Source organism: Bombina bombina, chromosome 2, assembly GCF_027579735.1.
Source record: "Bombina bombina isolate aBomBom1 chromosome 2, aBomBom1.pri, whole genome shotgun sequence".
NCBI classification, from domain to species: Eukaryota; Metazoa; Chordata; class Amphibia; order Anura; family Bombinatoridae; genus Bombina; species Bombina bombina.
Window position 1 is genome coordinate 213077488 of NC_069500.1, and position 21116 is coordinate 213098603.

General features: G+C 38.0%; 1 protein-coding gene across 2 annotated transcripts in view; it reads left to right on the forward strand.

The window, feature by feature from the left end:
* Nucleotides 1-21116, forward strand: part of XRCC4 (X-ray repair cross complementing 4) — a 984771-nt gene that overhangs the window by 142197 nt on the left and 821458 nt on the right. For both annotated transcript variants that reach the window (XM_053701466.1, XM_053701467.1), the window contains exon 2: nt 19663-19814. In XM_053701466.1, the coding sequence (XP_053557441.1) occupies nt 19676-19814 (139 nt within the window). In that variant the 5' untranslated portion in view covers nt 19663-19675. The remainder of the gene's footprint in view (nt 1-19662; nt 19815-21116) is intronic.

The following is a 21116-nucleotide window of genomic DNA, read 5'->3' on the forward strand; positions in this document are numbered from 1 at the left end:
GTGTATGTATGTTGTGTGTGTATGTTGTGTGTATGGTGTGTGTGTGTGTATGTATGTTGTGTGTGTATGTTGTGTGTGTGTGTATATATGTTGTGTGTGTATATGGTGTGTGTGTGTGTATATGGTGTGTGTGTATATGGTGGGTGTGTGTATATGGTGTGTGTGTGTGTGTGTATATGGTGTGTGTGTGTGTGTATGTGTGTGTGTGTGTATGGTATGTGTGTGTATATGGTGTGGGTGGGTGTATAGTGTGTATATGGTCTGTTTGTGTATATGGTCTGTGTGTGTGTATGTGTATAGTGTGTGTGTATGTGTATATGGTGTGTGTATGTGTATATGGTGTGTGTGTATGTGTATATGGTGTGTGTGTGTATATGTTGTGTGTATATGTTGTGGGTGTGTGTGTATGTGTATATGGTGTGTGTGTATGTGTATATGGTGTGTGTGTATGGTTTGTCTGTGAATATGGTGTGTGTGTGTGTGTGTATGGTGTGTGTGTGTATGTGTATATGGTGTGTGTGTATGGTTTGTCTGTGAATATGGTGTGTGTGTGTGTGTGTGTGGTGTGTGTGTATATGTTGTGTGTGTGTATATGGTATATACGCAGGCTGTACATGAACCTGTCCTCATGCACACCGAGTAAGGGCAACAAACACAACAACATCAGCTTCTTAAAGACACTGCAGACAGATTTTTACTAAAAAAATCACATTGCAGAAAATGAAAAAAACGTTCTGCCTCTGGTGCCATATATATATGTTTCTAATTTACAGTTTATCTGATCATTTCTGTTGAAGCAAATAATTGAGATTTTGTTAATACAATGACAGTGTCAAGTATGAAGGAAGTTATTTGGTTTTACCTTCAATTTTAATAAATTAAGCTGTAAACTGGGGCTGGGCGATATGGACAAAAATTAAAATCACGATTTTGTACCCAAATAAATTGCAATTTAATCACGATTTTGTTAAAAATGACTAAAACACTCTCACATGACTGCTGCTAAATACAGCTACTGCACATTAGAAGACTTAGATAAAAGCAAGAATAAACAAAACATGGTTAGTTTCATATAACATATAATTCTTCCACACGGTGGCACAATTACTTATGTACACAACGTATAAAACAGTATCTACATGAAAGTAAGCAGTTCAATTAGTGTTTCTATATACAATATGTGGTGAATATTAGAATATGCTCTGTACAGTTGTACAGCTGAACACCACCCGAACACGAAACTACATAAGCAAACATTACTGCTGCTAACACATGGTCGTGATCTATATAGAGCTTGTGCTGAAACTCTGCTGATGCCTACGTATCCCATATGTACCAAAAATACACATTCCAAAAATACCCGCGCTTTACATGTGGCTTTGTGCTCCGTCTGACACCTACATATCCCAAAAGCACTAGCGATAAAAACGAAATAGCCCATAGCCCAATAGTCTCTGTGGTGAGATCCTGCCTACATATCCCAGAATTACTAGCGATAAGAACTACATACCCCATTAGTCTCTGCGAGTCTGCAGTGAAATTCTGCCAAAGCCTACATATCCCATAATTACTAGCGATAGGAACTACATACCCCATTAGTCTCTGTGGTGAAATCCTGCCAAAGCCTATCCCGCTGCAGCACACGGGGAGCCAAGCAAGGAGAAGGGCACGCAGGTAGCGGGTCACTCTGCTAAACTGCCTGGGGTGTGACATCACTGGCAGGGGGCTTTCCATTCTGGGACATGGCATTGCCCCGGAATAAAGGTGCCGGGACCCGGGACTAACCTGCACACGGCACGATTGTCGTGATGTGATTCCCCCCAGGCCCTGCCCCCCCATAAAAACCGCAGATTCTCAAAGTGAATAATTATGAAAACATATTCCCATGTCTTACTTGGAATATTAATTAGTTTGGACATAAATCTAGTATGTTTATGTATATACTTGTGTAATGATTTACTAACACCTATTTAACATCTAGATGTAGCTTATGTTACTTTTTAAACCAACCTATCTGAAACACTGCATAGATGCTCAGACGTCTGAAAACTGTTCATGTAGTTTCTGTTATGTAATGATTTATGCATTGTTATTAAATAAGTATGATCACACTGCTGAGATCTCATTTTAATAGGTAACCACAGACTTAATATTTAATTTATAAACAGATTTTTAAAGGGCCATAATACCCAAATGTTTAAACACTTGAAAGTGATGCAGTATAGCTGTAAAAAGCTGACTAGAAAATATCACCTGAACATCTCTATGTAAAAAAGAAAGATATTTTACCTCTAAAGTTCCTCAGTAGCCACATCCCATTGTAAAGGACTTCTAAGCAGCAAATCAGTAGGTGTGTCACGGGACAGCGTAAGGAGCGAGCATTTGTGCACACTCATATTATTTTCCTATTCAGTGTAAGGAAGTTTACAATGAAATCTCATGAGAGCTAAGTGAAATCTCATGAGATCAAAGTAAAAGAGTTCATGACCTCAGCACTGTTGATGCTGATTGGCTGCTGTACATTTCTTCATTTTTTTTATTTTTTTTTACCTGCAGCTGGGAGCAGCTGAGTATACCTTTTTACACAGAACTTACTCTGCTGAGCTGAGGAAATTGTGAGGTAAAATATCTTCTTTTTTTACATAGAGATGCTCAGGTGATATTTTCCTGTTAGCCTTTTACAGTTATACTGCATCAGTTTCAAGTGATTTAGCATAGGAGTATTATGTCCCTTTAATTTAAGAAAATGTGTGCTCTAAAATTTGTTTATATGTTTTCCTGATTTATTTTTAAGTCTTAGTATTTCTATATGATGTTTTGGATTTGTTTTTAATTTTTTGTTATTATAGGTTTACATATATTGTCTCTTGGGTTTGTATTTGAGGCAAAATAAAAAGCAAGCCATTATACTGAATAAACACAACATTTTTATTGAGTACATCCTTGAAAAATCTAAGGATAATGCATTTTGAATTGTATTGTCCTAAAAAAAAAAATTTTGGTATCTTACTGATAAAATGCTTTGTTTTGTATTTTTAGAACTAATTTAGCATCTCAATATTAAAAGGCAAATGCTTGCTTGACAATAAAATCCATGAGGACTGAAAAGTGATCACTTGAATTTGCTCTGATCAATTCATCAGCTACTTTTAGCTGAGTCTCCAAGGAATGCTGAAAGCAAAAACCAGACCACAAGGTGTTGAACTGAGAGTTGTAGAGAAAGTCATTTCGAGGTAAAACAGAGGAGATAGGACCTGTAATTAGGTGTGAGAAGATTGTGTTTAAAGAAAGATGACAGAAAATTTAAGTTTAAAGATGTGAGTGGAAGAGTTTTTACATAGCAAGTGGACAAATTAAATGACTGGGGTTAAGAGGACATTTTTGGATGGTGGCAGGGTGATTGTCCTTATCTTCAGTGCAAAAGGATGTGCAGAATCATAGGGGACAAAACATTGGTAGTTGCCATACTGCTTCATGCATAGTCCAGTGCTAATTGATCGAATGTTCAATAGTGTCTTTGATTAAAAAAAAAAGATGTGCCAGTCTCACTGACAGTGAAGTGGCTGCTGTTGATGAGAATTGTAACAAATTAGGTGCTGCAAAATTTGACTTTAGGGAATGGGTTATTAGGAGAAGTTAGACAGTGCTAGGTCAATAATATTGCAGAATTTAATGTCAAATTGCAAATACAGATAATAAGAATAATTTGTCTATAGAGAGGTATTTGAGTATTTATATACAGCAGACTTTAACTGCAGTGTTGATAGTCTAATATGCCATGAAGAAAAACTGGTACTGACAAAATATATTTGCACAAACTGATAGCGTTTGCATTGATGATACCATGAGCCAGGCAATTTGATTGTCACCTTCACTTCAATTTAAAATTATTATATGAATATAGATTATATTGTTTAATATCATTTTGTCCACAAGAAATAATTACTCCATGTCTGTACAATAAATCCAAATGACTAATAAACACAAATCCATTTAAATGCACCTTGCCTGTACTCCATAATCCCAATAACTAATAAACATATTTGCTTTGAAATAAATAGCAGTTGTGGAATAATATGCTTTTTTAAACTAAATATTTTCTAGTAGATTTTATATTTTTATAGTTCGATCTAAATACCGAATTCAGATCAGCATTGATAAACACTAAAACATAGAAACAATTGGCTTCTTCTGCAGCTTTTTAAGATTGCTCAAAAATGAAACCATTCTATAAATGAATGTATTTGTCACAATTCATTGAACTGGATTTCTACATATCTTGGTGTGCCTGGATCTTTCTCTATACTAAACTATCTAAAGATATTTGTTTTGTCTTTTCTTGTAGTACACTTGACTGAGATTGTTAGTAGTAGTATCTGAACGATACTAGAAAGTAATATACACTTATTTTTACTGAGTAAAGTGACATAAAAAAACTGAATTATTTGTGCATTATGCTAGCTTCTAATTATCAAATCTAATAATTATTGAGTTAATATCTTCCTATATAAATTGTGCCATAGTTAGTGGAACGACAAAGAAGTTTACAAGTCTGCAAAAAAAGTAAATTTTATAGATTTTAATTCACTTTCTGAACTGACCTTTTCCCAATAATACCAAGGGCCCATTTATAAAGCTCCGGCCCGTGTTTCTGGCGAGCCTGCAGGCTCGCCAGAAACACCAGTTATGAAGCAGCGGTCTAAAGACCACTGCTCCATAACCTGTCCGTCTGCTCTGAACAGGCGGACAAACATCGCCGCAATTCAACCCGATCGAGTACGTTCGGATTGATTGACACCCGCGAATCTCCAGGGGGCGGCGTTGCACCAGCAGCTCACAAGAGCTGCTGGTGCAATGCTGAATATGGCGAGCGTATTGCTCTCCGTATTCAGATATGTCTGTCGGACCTGATCCACACTGTCGGATCAGATCCGAAAGAACTTTGTTAAATAGGCCCCCAAGGCTTGATAAATGCAGAAGCCCAGTGCCTGGCTCCTAAAATGTTTCCTCTGGCTTCTCATATTTTTTAGCTCTTAATACATCCATATACATAATACATATTGTTCAGTTCAAAAAAATAAAATCTTTAAAAAATAAAATCTCTTAAATTTTATTTAGATTTCTCAGCTCCTGTTCTACATTATTAGATGCTTTTACTAAATAGTATCAACATAATTTACTTTTTTATTTCACTCTATTAGGTCCCACTTTATTTAAGGAAAAAAACTTTTTTTATGTTTCCATATTTTCATGTTGTTCTAGAACCCTTTCGGACAATTATATAGGAAAAACTAAATTTCAATACGCTTAAATAATGTTTATTTTTGCATGTTAGAATGCAATTTAAGATAATGTATTTATGTTGAGCTTCACTGAAATGATAATGTAAACCCTTTTATCTAAATATAACAGATAAACAATACTTTAAGGTATTTTCAATTTGAGAAGATTATCTTCAATGTCTTCATCTTGTCACCTCCGTAAATGCATTTTTCTGCTGGTTAATGCTCTTATATGAGACATGTCAACCATCTGAGGTCATGCAAGGCCTACGCTCTTATGGAACACTTATTTCTTTATGCTTTTGAGGATAACACATTCATTTTGCTTTCTGTAATAAAGTACTCAAATATTTGAGCTTTTGACCTTATACGTAGAAACCACTGTACATGATTTATTTTTTCTTTTCATCAAATAACATTTAGTTTTTTTTGAGCCCTGTAATCTACATTCTTATAAGTAATTTTCATCTTGAAACACATTTTACAAAGGATCCTGCTTTTTGGAGCCATGGTTCTCTTAAGTTGGAGGTTATCAGTACTGAGACCACTGTCACATCCTTACAATGGATTTCTATGTTAAAGAATACACATACTAGTCAGCTTTGTGTTTTAAGCTATAATAGATTATTTCATATTTGCGTGAATAGTGTCATGTTTTTTACAGGATACAGCTCAAAAGAATTTTTAGATTTGATACAATAAAACTTAAATATAATTTTTTGTTTTATAAAAATATTAACCAAGAGCATTTTTCTAAAAGTGGTGTATTATGGCAAAATTTAAAGGGTTATTTTTTCCCCATATTATCAAGTAGCTCTAGGTTGAAACAAATTTTTAACTACTTGCATGTTTTTCTTAACTAGATAAAATGATCAATGTGACTGGCATTTCTCAATCAACGATGGACAACCACTATGAACGTTAAAAATATAACATAAATATGTCCAGTAGTTTTGAGATGTTTGCTAGAACATAAAGGGCAGATATGTATGTATATGTATATATGCGTGTATATATGTATGTATGTGTATATATATATATATATATATATATATATATATATATATATATATATATATATATATACACAGTATATATATATATATATATATATATATATATATATATATATATCTCCAAATTCCAGCTCTGCCCACCGTGTGTCAACTGCCTGGGTGCAATAATGTAATTTACAACAAAATAGCAAAGATTAACTCAGAGGTCTTTTTCAAATAAGTAACAAAATACTTTAATGTAACGTTTTCGGGGATCTGACGAAGGGGAACAGATCCCCGAAAACGTTACATTAAAGTATTTTGTTTACTTATTTGAAAAAGACCTGTAAATGCAATCTTTGCTGTTTTGAGATATATATATATTTTATATATATATATATATATATATATATATAGTGTGTGTGTGTATATATGTATATAGGTGTGCATAGAGACAAAAAATGTTTCAGACAAATTGTTGGTTGCAAATAATTATATATACGGTATATATATTTGTGTTTGGGATTAGTTCATAGTGTTGTTCAGTTTAGCCTAATTTTTCGGTAATTAAATTCATTTTTATGTCCCTTGCTTTGTTTGGTTATTTATTAAAAAAACTCTCTTTTCTCCAACATAGGTGTGTCCGGTCCACGGCGTCATCCTTACTTGTGGGACATTCCCCTCCCCAACAGGAAATGGCAAAGAGCCCAGCAAAGCTGGTCACATGATCCCTCCTAGGCTCCGCCTACCCCAGTCATTCTCTTTGCCGTTGTACAGGCAACATCTCCACGGAGATGGCTTAGAGTTTTTTAGTGTTTAACTGTAGTTTTTCATTATTCAATCAAGAGTTTGTTATTTTCAAATAGTGCTGGTACGTACTATTTACTCAGAAACAGAAAAGAGATGAAGAATTCTGTTTGTATGAGGAAAATGATTTTAGCAACCGTAACTAAAATCCATGGCTGTTCCACACAGGACTGTTGAGAGCAATTAACTTCAGTTGGGGGAACAGTGTGCAGTCTCTTACTGCTTGAGGTATGACACATTCTAACAAGACGATGTAATGCTGGAAGCTGTCATTTTCCCTATGGGATCCGGTAAGCCATGTTTATTACGATTGTAAATAAGGGCTTCACAAGGGCTTATTTAAACTGTAGACTTTTTCTGGGCTAAATCGATTGATTATTAACACATATTTAGCCTTGAGGAATCATTTTATCTGGGTATTTTGATATAATAATATCGGCAGGCACTGTTTTAGACACCTTATTCTTTAGGGGCTTTCCCAAAGCATAGGCAGAGTCTCATTTTCGCGCCGGTGTTGCGCACTTGTTTTTGAGAGGCATGGCATGCAGTCGCATGTGAGAGGAGCTCTGATACTTATAAAAGACTTCTGAAGGCGTCATTTGGTATCGTATTCCCCTTTGGGTTTGGTTGGGTCTCAGCAAAGCAGATACCAGGGACTGTAAAGGGGTTTAAAGCTTAAAACGGCTCCGGTTCCGTTATTTTAAGGGTTAAAGCTTCCAAAATTGGTGTGCAATATTTTCAAAGCTTTAAGACGCTGTGGTGAAAATTTGGTGAATTTTGAACAATTCCTTCATGTTTTTTCGCAATTGCAGTAATAAAGTGTGTTCAGTTTAAAATTTAAAGTGACAGTAACGGTTTTATTTTAAAACGTTTTTTGTACTTTCTGATCAAGTTTATGCCTGTTTAACATGTCTGAACTACCAGATAGACTGTGTTCTGAATGTGGGGAAGCCAGAATTCCTATTCATTTAAATAAATGTGATTTATGTGATAATGACAATGATGCCCAAGATGATTCCTCAAGTGAGGGGAGTAAGCATGGTACTGCATCATTCCCTCCTTCGTCTACACGAGTCTTGCCCACTCAGGAGGCCCCTAGTACATCTAGCGCGCCAATACTCCTTACTATGCAACAATTAACGGCTGTAATGGATAATTCTGTCAAAAACATTTTAGCCAAAATGAACCCTTGTCAGCGTAAGCGTGGCTGCTCTATTTTAGTTACTGAGGAGCATGACGACGCTGATATTAATATCTCTGAAGGGCCCCTAACCCAATCTGAGGGGGCCAGGGAGGTTTTGTCTGAGGGAGAAATTACTGATTTAGGGAACATTTCTCAGCAGGCTGAATCTGATGTGATTACATTTAAATTTAAATTGGAACATCTCCGCATTTTGCTTAAGGAGGTATTATCCACTCTGGATGATTGTGAAAATTTAGTCATCCCAGAGAAACTATGTAAAATGGACAAGTTCCTAGAGGTGCCGGGGCTCCCAGAAGCTTTTCCTATACCCAAGCGGGTGGCGGACATTGTTAATAAAGAATGGGAAAGGCCCGGTATTCCTTTCGTCCCTCCCCCCATATTTAAAAAATTGTTTCCTATGGTCGACCCCAGAAAGGACTTATGGCAGTCAGTCCCCAAGGTCGAGGGAGCGGTTTCTACTTTAAACAAACGCACCACTATTCCCATAGAGGATAGTTGTGCTTTCAAAGATCCTATGGATAAAAAATTAGAAGGTTTGCTTAAAAAGATGTTTGTTCAGCAGGGTTACCTTCTACAACCCATTTCATGCATTGTCCCTGTCACTACTGCCGCATATTTCTGGTTTGATGAACTGCTTAAGGTGCTCGATAGTGACTCTCCTCCTTATGAGGAGATTATGGACAGAATCAATGCTTTCAAATTGGCTAATTCTTTCACTCTAGACGCCTCTTTGCAATTGGCTAAGTTAGCGGCTAAGAACTCTGGGTTTGCTATTGTGGCGCGCAGAGCGCTTTGGTTGAAATCTTGGTCGGCTGATGCGTCTTCCAAGAACAAGCTACTAAACATTCCTTTCAAGGGGAAAACGTTGTTTGGTCCTGACTTGAAAGAGATTATCTCTGATATCACTGGGGGTAAGGGCCACGCCCTTCCTCAGGATCGGCCTTTCAAGGCAAAAAATAGACCTAATTTTCGTCCCTTTCGTAAAAACGGACCAGCCCAAGGTGCTACGTCCTCTAAGCAAGAGGGTAATACTTCTCAGGCCAAGCCAGCTTGGAGACCAATGCAAGGCTGGAACAAGGGAAAGCAGGCCAAGAAACCTGCCACTGCTACCAAGACAGCATGAAATATTGGCCCCCGATCCGGGACCGGATCTGGTGGGGGGCAGACTCTCTCTCTTCGCTCAGGCTTGGGCAAGAGATGTTCTGGATCCTTGGGCGCTAGAAATAGTCTCCCAGGGTTATCTTCTGGAATTCAAGGGACTTCCCCCAAGGGGGAGGTTCCACAGGTCGCAGTTGTCTTCAGACCACATAAAAAGACAGGCGTTCTTACATTGTGTAGAAGACCTGTTAAAAATGGGAGTGATTCATCCTGTTCCATTAAGAGAACAGGGGATGGGGTTCTACTCCAATCTGTTCATAGTTCCCAAAAAAGAGGGAACGTTCAGACCAATCCTAGATCTCAAGATCTTAAACAAATTTCTCAAGGTCCCATCGTTCAAGATGGAAACCATTCGAACTATCCTTCCTTCCATCCAGGAAGGTCAATTCATGACCACGGTGGATTTAAAGGATGCGTATCTACATATTCCTATCCACAAGGAACATCATCGGTTCCTAAGGTTTGCATTCCTGGACAAACATTACCAGTTCGTGGCGCTTCCTTTCGGATTAGCCACTGCTCCAAGGATTTTCACAAAGGTACTAGGGTCCCTTCTAGCGGTGCTAAGACCAAGGGGCATTGCAGTAGTACCTTACCTGGACGACATTCTGATTCAAGCGTCGTCCCTTCCTCAAGCAAAGGCTCACACGGACATTGTCCTGGCCTTTCTCAGATCTCACGGCTGGAAAGTGAACGTGGAAAAGAGTTCTCTATCCCCGTCAACAAGGGTTCCCTTCTTGGGAACAATTATAGACTCCTTAGAAATGAGGATCTTTCTAACAGAGGCCAGAAAAACAAAGCTTCTGGACTCTTGTCGGATACTTCATTCCGTTCCTCTTCCTTCCATAGCTCAGTGCATGGAAGTGATCGGGTTGATGGTGGCGGCGATGGACATAGTTCCTTTTGCGCGCATTCATCTAAGACCATTACAACTGTGCATGCTCAGTCAGTGGAATGGGGACTATACAGACTTGTCTCCGAAGATACAAGTAAATCAGAGGACCAGAGACTCACTCCGTTGGTGGCTGTCCCTGGACAATCTGTCTCAAGGGATGATGTTCCACAGACCAGAGTGGGTCATTGTCACGACCGACGCCAGTCTGATAGGCTGGGGCGCGGTCTGGGGATCCCTGAAAGCTCAGGGTCTTTGGTCTTGGGAAGAATCTCTTCTACCGATAAATATTCTGGAACTGAGAGCGATATTCAATGCTCTCCAGGCCTGGCCCCAGCTTGCGAGGACCAGGTTCATACGGTTTCAATCAGACAACATGACGACTGTTGCGTACATCAACCATCAGGGGGGAACAAGGAGTTCCCTAGCGATGGAAGAAGTAACCAAAATTATTCTTTGGGCGGAGTCTCACTCCTGCCACCTGTCTGCTATCCACATCCCAGGAGTGGAAAATTGGGAAGCGGATTTTCTGAGTCGGCAGACATTGCATCCGGGGGAGTGGGAACTCCATCCGGAAATCTTTGCCCAAGTCACTCACCTGTGGGGCATTCCAGACATGGATCTGATGGCCTCTCGTCAGAACTTCAAAGTTCCTTGCTACGGGGCCAGATCCAGGGATCCCAAGGCGGCTCTAGTGGATGCACTAGTAGCACCTTGGACCTTCAAACTAGCTTATGTGTTCCCGCCATTTCCTCTCATCCCCAGGCTGATAGCCAGGATCAAGCAGGAGAGGGCGTCGGTGATCTTGATAGCTCCTGCGTGGCCACGCAGGACTTGGTATGCAGATCTGGTGAATATGTCATCGGCTCCACCTTGGAAGCTACCTTTGAGACGAGACCTTCTTGTTCAGGGTCCGTTCGAACATCCGAATCTGGTTTCACTCCAGCTGACTGCTTGGAGATTGAACGCTTGATTTTATCGAAGCGAGGATTCTCAGATTCTGTTATCGATACTCTTGTTCAGGCCAGAAAGCCTGTGACTAGAAAGATTTACCACAAAATTTGGAAAAAATATATCTGTTGGTGTGAATCTAAAGGATTCCCTTGGGACAAGGTTAAGATTCCTAGGATTCTATCCTTCCTTCAAGAAGGATTGGAAAAAGGATTATCTGCAAGTTCCCTGAAGGGACAGATTTCTGCCTTGTCGGTATTACTTCACAAAAAGCTGGCAGCTGTGCCAGATGTTCAAGCCTTTGTTCAGGCTCTGGTTAGAATCAAGCCTGTTTACAAACCTTTGACGCCTCCTTGGAGTCTCAATTTAGTTCTTTCAGTTCTTCAGGGGGTTCCATTTGAACCCTTACATTCCGTTGATATTAAGTTATTATCTTGGAAAGTTTTGTTTTTAGTTGCGATTTCTTCTGCTAGAAGAGTCTCAGAATTATCTGCTCTGCAGTGTTCTCCTCCTTATCTGGTGTTCCATGCAGATAAGGTGGTTTTACGTACTAAACCTGGTTTTCTTCCAAAAGTTGTTTCTAACAAAAACATTAACCAGGAGATTATCGTACCTTCTCTGTGTCCAAAACCAGTTTCAAAGAAGGAACGTTTGTTGCACAATTTGGATGTTGTTCGCGCTCTAAAATTCTATTTAGATGCTACAAAGGATTTTAGACAAACATCTTCCTTGTTTGTTGTTTATTCAGGTAAAAGGAGAGGTCAAAAAGCAACTTCTACCTCTCTCTCTTTTTGGATTAAAAGCATCATCAGATTGGCTTACGAGACTGCCGGACGGCAGCCTCCCGAAAGAATCACAGCTCATTCCACTAGGGCTGTGGCTTCCACATGGGCCTTCAAGAACGAGGCTTCTGTTGATCAGATATGTAGGGCAGCGACTTGGTCTTCACTGCACACTTTTACCAAATTTTACAAGTTTGATACTTTTGCTTCTTCTGAGGCTATTTTTGGGAGAAAGGTTTTGCAAGCCGTGGTGCCTTCCATTTAGGTGACCTGATTTGCTCCCTCCCTTCATCCGTGTCCTAAAGCTTTGGTATTGGTTCCCACAAGTAAGGATGACGCCGTGGACCGGACACACCGATGTTGGAGAAAACAGAATTTATGTTTACCTGATAAATTTCTTTCTCCAACGGTGTGTCCGGTCCACGGCCCGCCCTGGTTTTTTTAATCAGGTCTGATATTTTATTTTCTTTAACTACAGTCACCACGGTACCATATGGTTTCTCCTATGCAAATATTCCTCCTTAACGTCGGTCGAATGACTGGGGTAGGCGGAGCCTAGGAGGGATCATGTGACCAGCTTTGCTGGGCTCTTTGCCATTTCCTGTTGGGGAGGGGAATGTCCCACAAGTAAGGATGACGCCGTGGACCGGACACACCGTTGGAGAAAGAAATTTATCAGGTAAACATAAATTCTGTTTTTTGAGGTTTTAGGGCAGTTACCTTGTGTTTGTGTAATACAGCGCAACCAGAAAGTGATATCTCTGCTGAATGTGTGATTTACCTTTTCATTGTCCTTAAAGGGACATTTTATTCTAGAATTTTTATTGTTTAAAAAGATAATCAATCTCTTTATTTACCATTCCCCAGTTTTTCATAACCAACACTGTTATATTAATATATGTTTTATCGCTGTGATTACCTTGTATCTAAGCCTCTGCAGACTGCCCCTTTAAGTTCTTTTAATAGACTTGCATTTTAGCCATAAGTAATGCCACTGGAATGAGCACAATGTTAGCTATATGGCACGTATAAACCAGTGCTCTCTATCTGTGAAAAACATTCAAAATACACTGTAATAAGAGGCGGCCTTTAAGGGCTTAGAAATTAGCATATGAGCCTACCTTTGGTTTAGCTTTAATCAAAGAATACCAAGAGTACAAAGCTCATTTGATGATAAAAGTAAATTAAAAAAAATTACAAATGTGATCAAACAAAAACAGTGCACAGAATATAATTTGCTATTAGGGGAATTGAACTCTAGATGTTAACTTCTTAGGCAAACGACTTGACCACTACTCTATCAGTTCTCACTGATGTTTTTAAATGTATTTAAAAGTAATGCACTCTAAGTAAGGCTCTATTATAGCATTAATTAATGCAAAAAGCACTATAACCCCCTAACATAGGCTCTTGAGGAATGGAAAAACCTACCCCCTCCTAGGTAGCTGAAATAATTAAGCACGCAAAATCAAACTGTCAAAAAAAGAGACAGAAGGTATTCAACATTCAACTAAGGAGTGAAAAAGACCCCTATTAGAAACCTATGGATCATGCGTTTACCCGACATAGGCCAACCCGATGCATGCGAACCTGAAAGCCGGTGCGTGAAAATCAAAACTAGGTGCCAAAAAACCTGCTGTCCGCAAACTAACTATAAGGAGAAAAGCAATGAAAAATTCTGTTCTAGTGCCATATATACCATACCCCAAATACATCCCTCTGACAAGCACTGCACGTTGAGGGGAAAATGGACCTCAAAATTCACTGAAAACCCCTCTCTCTGAAGAAAATCATGCACATGTTTATTCTTTAGCCACCTCCAGCGGAGGTAAAGAAAACACTACGGTATGTGTGAGGGGTTGTATTGAGCTCTTGGGGTTTGGAAATCTTTGCCTCCTCCAAGTGGTATGGAAAGTAATTCCCAAGAGTAAAGGATTGTGAACTAGCACCACCTGTATGAAAGAAATCAAACTTTACGAGTTCTTACTGTAAGTTAGCTGAAGTACCTTCCTCAGCTCATTTATGTGACTCATGTTTATTTTTTTTAATGCAATCAGACCAATCTAATGTTGTTTCTGTGTGTAATAATGCTCCTTCTGTTTCTTCATTTTCTTCATTACAGGAGAAAGCTAAGGAATGTTTACCTAAAATGAGAAATTTAAATACAGCAGCAGTATCTGAAGCTCTCCCACCTGCAAACAAGCGTTTAAGGTCAGGGATACTGTAATGTCTTCTGAGGGTGAAGTCTCTTCTGCTTATGAGGAATCTTCATGGGATGTTGAGCATGATATTTATTCTTGTTTGCTTAAAGTTCAACATATTCATTCTCTTTTCAATGAGGTCTTGATTATTTTAGGGTTTTAAAATCCTAAAGCTCCCGATGAAAAACCTTGTAATCGTTTAAATTCAGTTTTTAAATCTTTTGTTAAACTCCCTGAAGTTTTTCCTATTCCTAATAGTTGATTTCTTAGGATTGGTCTAAGCCTGGAAATTCATGTAACCCTTCTGCAAGGTTTAAAAAGTTATATCCTTTGCTAGCAGCTAATCTTGAGTTATGGTAAACAGTTCCTAAGGTTGATGAGGCTGCTTCCACTTTGGCTAAGCTGACTACTATTCCTTTGTAAGATATTACTTTTGTCTCTAGACAGAAATTTAGAATCCTTTCATTGGCAGGCCTTTTTACAAGTAAGTTATATAGTTAGGCTGGCCATTTCTATAGCTTTTGTGGCTGCTGCTTCAACTTATTGGTTATCCAGTCTTTCTGAACAGTGTTTTGAAGATCCTGTTTGTGACAATCTTAAGTTTATTTGTGATGCTGTTTTTGATATTATGAAAATTAATGTCAAAAGTATGTCTTTGGCAGTTCTTGCCAGGAGATATGTATGTCTTAAATCCTGGTCTCCTGATATGGTGTCTAAATCTAGATTGTTATCTCTTTCCTTTAAGGGTTGATATTAAGTTATTATCTTGGAACGTTTTGTTTTTGTTAGCCATTGCCTCAGCTCGCAGAGTCTCTGAGATTTTGGCCTTACAGTGTGATTCCCCTTACCTTGTCTTTCATGCTGACAAGGCAGTGTTACATACAAGGTTAGGTTTCCTTGCTAAGGTTGGGTTCAGTCGAAACATCAATCAGGAGATTGTGGTTCCTTCCCTGTGTACAAATCCTTCCTCTGCTTAGGAAATTTGATTTGGTTCGTGCCTTGAAGTTTTACCTTTAGGCTACTAAGGAGTTCAGACAATCTTCATCCTTGTTTGTTCTTTATGCAGGTAAGCACAGGTGTCAGGCCACCTCGACTTACTTGTCTTTTTGGTTTAGGAGTATCATCCGCTTAGCTTACGAGACAGCGGGTCAACAGCCTCCTGAAAGGATAATGGCTCATTCCACTAGGGTGGTTGCCTCCTGGGCTTTTAAGAACAAATCCTCTATGGATCATATTTGTAAGGCGGCTATTTGGTCCTCCTTACACACTTTTTTCAAAGTTCTACAAGTTTGACGTATTTCCTTCAGCTGAAGCAGCTTTTGGGAGAGAGGTTTTGCAGACAGTGGTGCCCTCAGATTAGGGTCCGACCTTTTTTTCTTTAGTTCCCTCCCTTTAATTCATTCAGTGTTAGGGCTGTGCAATTTCCCGCGGATATGGTTATAAACCGCGATTAACCGGCGCTATTTAAAAACCGCAGTATTTTGAATTGTTCTTGTCTGATCAGCATGAAAACGGACACAGAGTCCTCCAGGATTCCATTGTATGAGGGAGGATGAGAGGCAGACCCGTCGGCGGACCTGAGAAGCCAGCAAAACGGCCATTTTTTTTGCAGAGTATGTGGGAGCAGCGGCAACAGCCCTTCATCTGGGAGTGTAGCAGTAGTCAAGCGGTGGTGTGGCCGTGGGACATGCGCTCAAAGTTGTGACTCTAAAGTGAATAGTATTGTACAAAAACTTTAAAGTGCCACTGCCTTTTTCTTCTTAAATGGACAGAATAGCCTAAGTAAACACAGCCAGCAGTAGAAATGACACTCACAGTGGGGTGAAGGATAGATAAGTAATAAAATGATTATTTTCCATTGTTCTCTCTATGTATTGAGCTTTAGTTTGCCAGACAAATATAAGATAAGGAAGCAAGTGTGTGTACAAAAAGTGATAACATAATGAGATATGATATTACCTGAAGCTCCACCCATTGTAATAGGCTGTGGTTTAAAAGCACAAAACCAGCTACTTCAAATACACAAATAAACCTGAAAATTGAATTTCTCATACATTTTATGCTCTGCAACTGGTATAACAAGTCATTGAAAATACATTAATAAAAAAACAGTTTTACAGTGTACAGTCCCTTTAAGGTGCGTCTGAGCTGCACGGCATCAAACTCCGCCCCTGTGAACGATTTCTTTTTATTTGATCGCATTTGGCGGTGAAATGGTGGCATGAAATATACAAAAATGGGCCTAGATCAATACTTTGGGATGTCTTCTAAAAAAAATATTGATACATGTCAAGGGATATTCAGGGATTCCTTATAGATATCAGTGTTCCAATGTAACTATCGCTAATTTTGAAAAAAAGTGGTTTGGAAATAGTAAAGTGCTACTTGTATTTATTCCCCTATAACTTGCAAAAAAGCAAAGAACATGTAAACACTGGATATTTCTAAACTCAGGATAAAATTTAGAAACTATTTAGTATGGGAGTTTTTTCGTGGTTGTAGCTGTGTAACAGATTTGGGGGGTAAAAGTTAGAAAAAGTGTGGTTTTTTTCCATTTTTTCCTCATATTTTATAAAAAAAATTATAGTAAATTATAAGATATGATGAAAATAATGGTATCTTAAGAAAGTCCATTTAATGGCAAGAAAAACTGTATATAATATGTGTGGGTACAGTCTGACCATTTGGTCCCAAATGGTCAGACAATGGAAAAGTGCTGTGGTCATTAAGGGGTTAAAGGGGCATGAAACCCAATTTTTTTTTCTTTTATGATTCAGATAGAACATACATTTTTAAGCAATTTTCCAATTTACTTCTATTATCGATTTTGCTATATTTTCTTGATAGCCTTTATTGAAAGAGCAGCAATGCACTACTAGCAGTTAGCTGAATACAATGGTAAGCCAAGAAAATATTATTTCATGATTCAGACAGAGCAACTTTTCAATGTACTTCTAGTATATAATTTGCTTAGTTCTTTTGGTATTCTTTGTTGAAAAGCATACCTAGGTAGGCTGAGGGACTAGAAGGTAGCTGCTGATTGGTGGCTGCTCATATATGCCTTATTTTTGTGTTTCATGTCCCTTTAATGCAGCCCAGATCATGATGTCATCAGTGGGCAGAGCTTGGCAGCCATTTCAAAGTGACCAGAAATAATACTCATTTTAAAATATTTTTTTTTTACTATTTCTGCTGCATGATATAGAAAGGGTGCAGGAGGATATGTGCAGCTTAATCTAAAGTAGGACTTTAAGATGACTATAATGTATATACTGTCCCTTTAATTTAAAAATACACTGTATTAATCGTTCATATGAAAGGGATTGTTTTGATTTAGAAGACACAATATGTGTAGAGAGATGCTTCTTTGTATGGAAACAAATTTCCAGCTGTAGTGGTATGGACAAATAAAGTAAGGGATTTACAAAAAATATATGGAATATGCACAAGTCTGTCCATTAAAGGGACATTATGCACTAGATTTTTTTTCTTTGCATAAATGTTTTGTAGATGATCCATTTATATAGCCCATACAGGTTGTTTTTTTTCTTTTTTTTAAATGGATAGTTTTGCTTATTTTTAAATAATATTGCTCTGATTTTCAGAGTCCTAACCAAGCCCCAACGTTTTAGAAGAATACTGATGTATACCTACTCCAGCTTGCTTCTGTTTGTGTAAATGGTCTTTTCATATTCAAAGGAAGGGGAGGGGGGGAGTGTCTGCTATTTCCCACTTGCAGTGGGTGTTCCAGTAACCTTTTAAACAGAGCTAAACTGGAAACTTCTATGAAAGTTTTTAAGCAGTTTTATACTGGATGTTTAGATCAGTATCTGTGCATATTATTTCTTTATAGTAGTGTCTATTACATGCAGTTATATGAAAATTGGTGTATACTGTCCCTTTAAGCTATTGCTTTTAAGTTACCTCTATGAATAAAAAAGACTTGTTATATGAATATGTTGGTTAATATCTACTGAAATATGTTAATAGGTATTTAAGAATGAATAGAGCATCAAGTTTTTTAGCTGTCTCAATATAGGTGTTTAAGAATAAGTTTGCTTATTTACCGAAAGAAAGTGGTTCTCATAGGGAAAAGAAACAAAAACATGAATGACACTTAATCATCATTCACAATAAATTGATGCAATTTCGATGAGTTTTTAGCTGTGCTAAATTTATCTTTTTACCAACTAATGTTCTCTCTAGCACAGCAACAATTTGATCAGCAATGTTTTTTGCTACCATAATATACAGGAATTTGTTTTTTCCTGCAATATACAGGAGTTTGTTTAGTTTCTGTGCAGATCACAAATTGCAGTGTAATTAAACAGCAATTACACCAGTTTCTAAGCTGATTTATAAATACAGAATGTTTATTTATTAGGATGGAAAAAATAGTAACAGTTAAGAGACCCAAATTATGCAGAGTGGTATATGGTTTCCTGTGTAGGTCAGAGATATCCCTAGGTTTAAAAGATCCCACTTATCTGCAGCTGTAGACAATTTGTTATTGACTGAAGTGTACTCCAATAATAAGTAGGTGATAATCTTGTAGAATTTTGGAGACCAACATCACTAATTTATAGGTAAATTGTACATCATGTATTACAGTATTTATAAAAAAAATCTTGAGAGGGATACAACCAGCACAAATGATGTTATCTAAAGCCAGAAGCCTGTTTATGAACCTCAAGCTGACTTTTCCTATGACTGATATGATCTATTGACATGAAAGTCACCTTAGCACACATTCACATCCATCTGGTGTATAGCATCATTTGGGACTTTATCACTAATTTGGCAAAGTCCACATCTTCACAGTAAAGTTTAAGATTGTCCTTTTCTAATAACTAGATTAACAAATTAGCATTTCCATAGGTACATTGTGCTATCTGAAAAAATATCAATAACTTTTATTATTTTGTGTGATGGTTTATCTTGACTGTCACATATGGGCTTCCTTAACTTATGGGGAACTGTTGGAAGATGTAGTATGAGAAACTGTTCACAACTGGAGTAGCAAGAACAAGAGAAGAGCAGGCTCCCTGCCAGTTGTATTTCACAATATCTGTTGAGGCTGCAGAGGTTCCCACTAAGCAAGGAAAGACACTGTGTGTTTATCAACTGCTGAAAATCTCGTGTAGCAAGTGAAAATGTATTCTCAACTGCTCCTTATCTAAAGCTACAGATAATATGCATTCATATGCTTTTCAGTTTTCAGTTTTCTGCCCTTTTTCAGTGCTTACCTGGGTGTAATTTTAAGTTTAGGTTGCATATTAATCATTATTAAATATATATTATTTACTTGAGATAAAGCCAATTGTATAGCACCGAGTCTTGGTCTCTGTATGCTTCTTTTAATTCTATCTTTTTTTGTGTTTCTAAAACAGATAAAATAATATAATGGAGAAGAAAGTGAGGAAAATCACCATGAATTCTAATCTAGGAATTACCTACTTTCTTCAGGTTTCCTGGAAGGAAGATCTAGGGAATGGATTTGCCATTACACTTTCTAATGGTCATTCAGCATGGATCGGTGAAGGTAAATGTCAGGGCAATATATTAGTTAACTTATAATGTTCTGCTGTTTCAAAATTGTGTAGGACAGGTTGGAAAAACTTTGTTCAAAATAATAGGAACTAAAACATAATCATGCAAATCATGTATCTTTTGAAAGTTTGCTGTCATCTTGCAAAAAGCACATTATTTAGACTGATCTGCAAATCCCTTTGGATATGACATACAATGACATTAAACAAAGTTCCCTTAATCATTACACTTGATTTGCCTACTTTGTTTTTCTCCTGTGCTTGCAGCTCTCTTTAAAACTATTCCCTTATGGTAACCTTCAAAAGTGCTGGTTAGTAAAGTTAGTAATGTTCTACATCTTCACACCATGGGCCCACCATCTTGCAATTTAAGTATTTATCTTTGCCATCCTATCCAATACTTACCAGATGCGACCCCTCTCTTGAGAGGGAATGGACATAAATAACCATGCCTCTTTTCTCCAACATTGGTGTGTCCGGTCCACGGCGTCATCCTTACTTGTGGGATATCTCTTCCCCAACAGGAAATGTCAAAGAGTCCCAGCAAAGCTGGCCATATAGTCCCTCCTAGGCTCCGCCCACCCCAGTCATTCTCTTTGCCGTTGCACAGGCAACATCTCCACAGAGATGGTTAAGAGTTTTTTGGTGTTTAAATGTTGTTTTTATTCTTCTATCAAGTGTTTGTTATTTTAAAATAGTGCTGGTATGTACTATTTACTCTGAAACAGAAAAGGATGAAGATTTCTGTTTGTGAGAGGAAGATGATTTTAGCAGACAGTAACTAAAATCGATTGCTGTTTCCACATAGGACTGTTGAGATGAAGTAACTTCAGTTGGGGGAAGCAGTTAGCAGACTTTTCTGCTTAAGGTATGACTAGCCATATTTCTAACAAGACGATGTAATGCTGGAAGGCTGTCATTTCCCCTCATGGGGACCGGTAAGCCATTTTCTTAGTCAAACAAACAGAATAAAGGGCTTAATATGGGCTAAAAAACTGGTAGACATTTTTATGGGCTAAATCGATTGCTTTATTTGGGCATTTTATTCATATTTATGCTGACAATTTGCATTTATAAACTTGGGGAATGTTTATTAAACGGCAGGCACTATGTTAGACACCTTTTCCAGTCAGGGGGCCTTCCTAGTTGTAGACTGAGCCTCATATTCGCGCCATTACTGCGCAGTTGTTTTTTGAGAGCAGGGCATGCAGATGCATGTGTGAGGATCTGAAAATTGCTGGAAAAGCTTCTAGAAGGCGTCAATTGGTATCGTATTCCCCTCTGGGCTTGGTTGG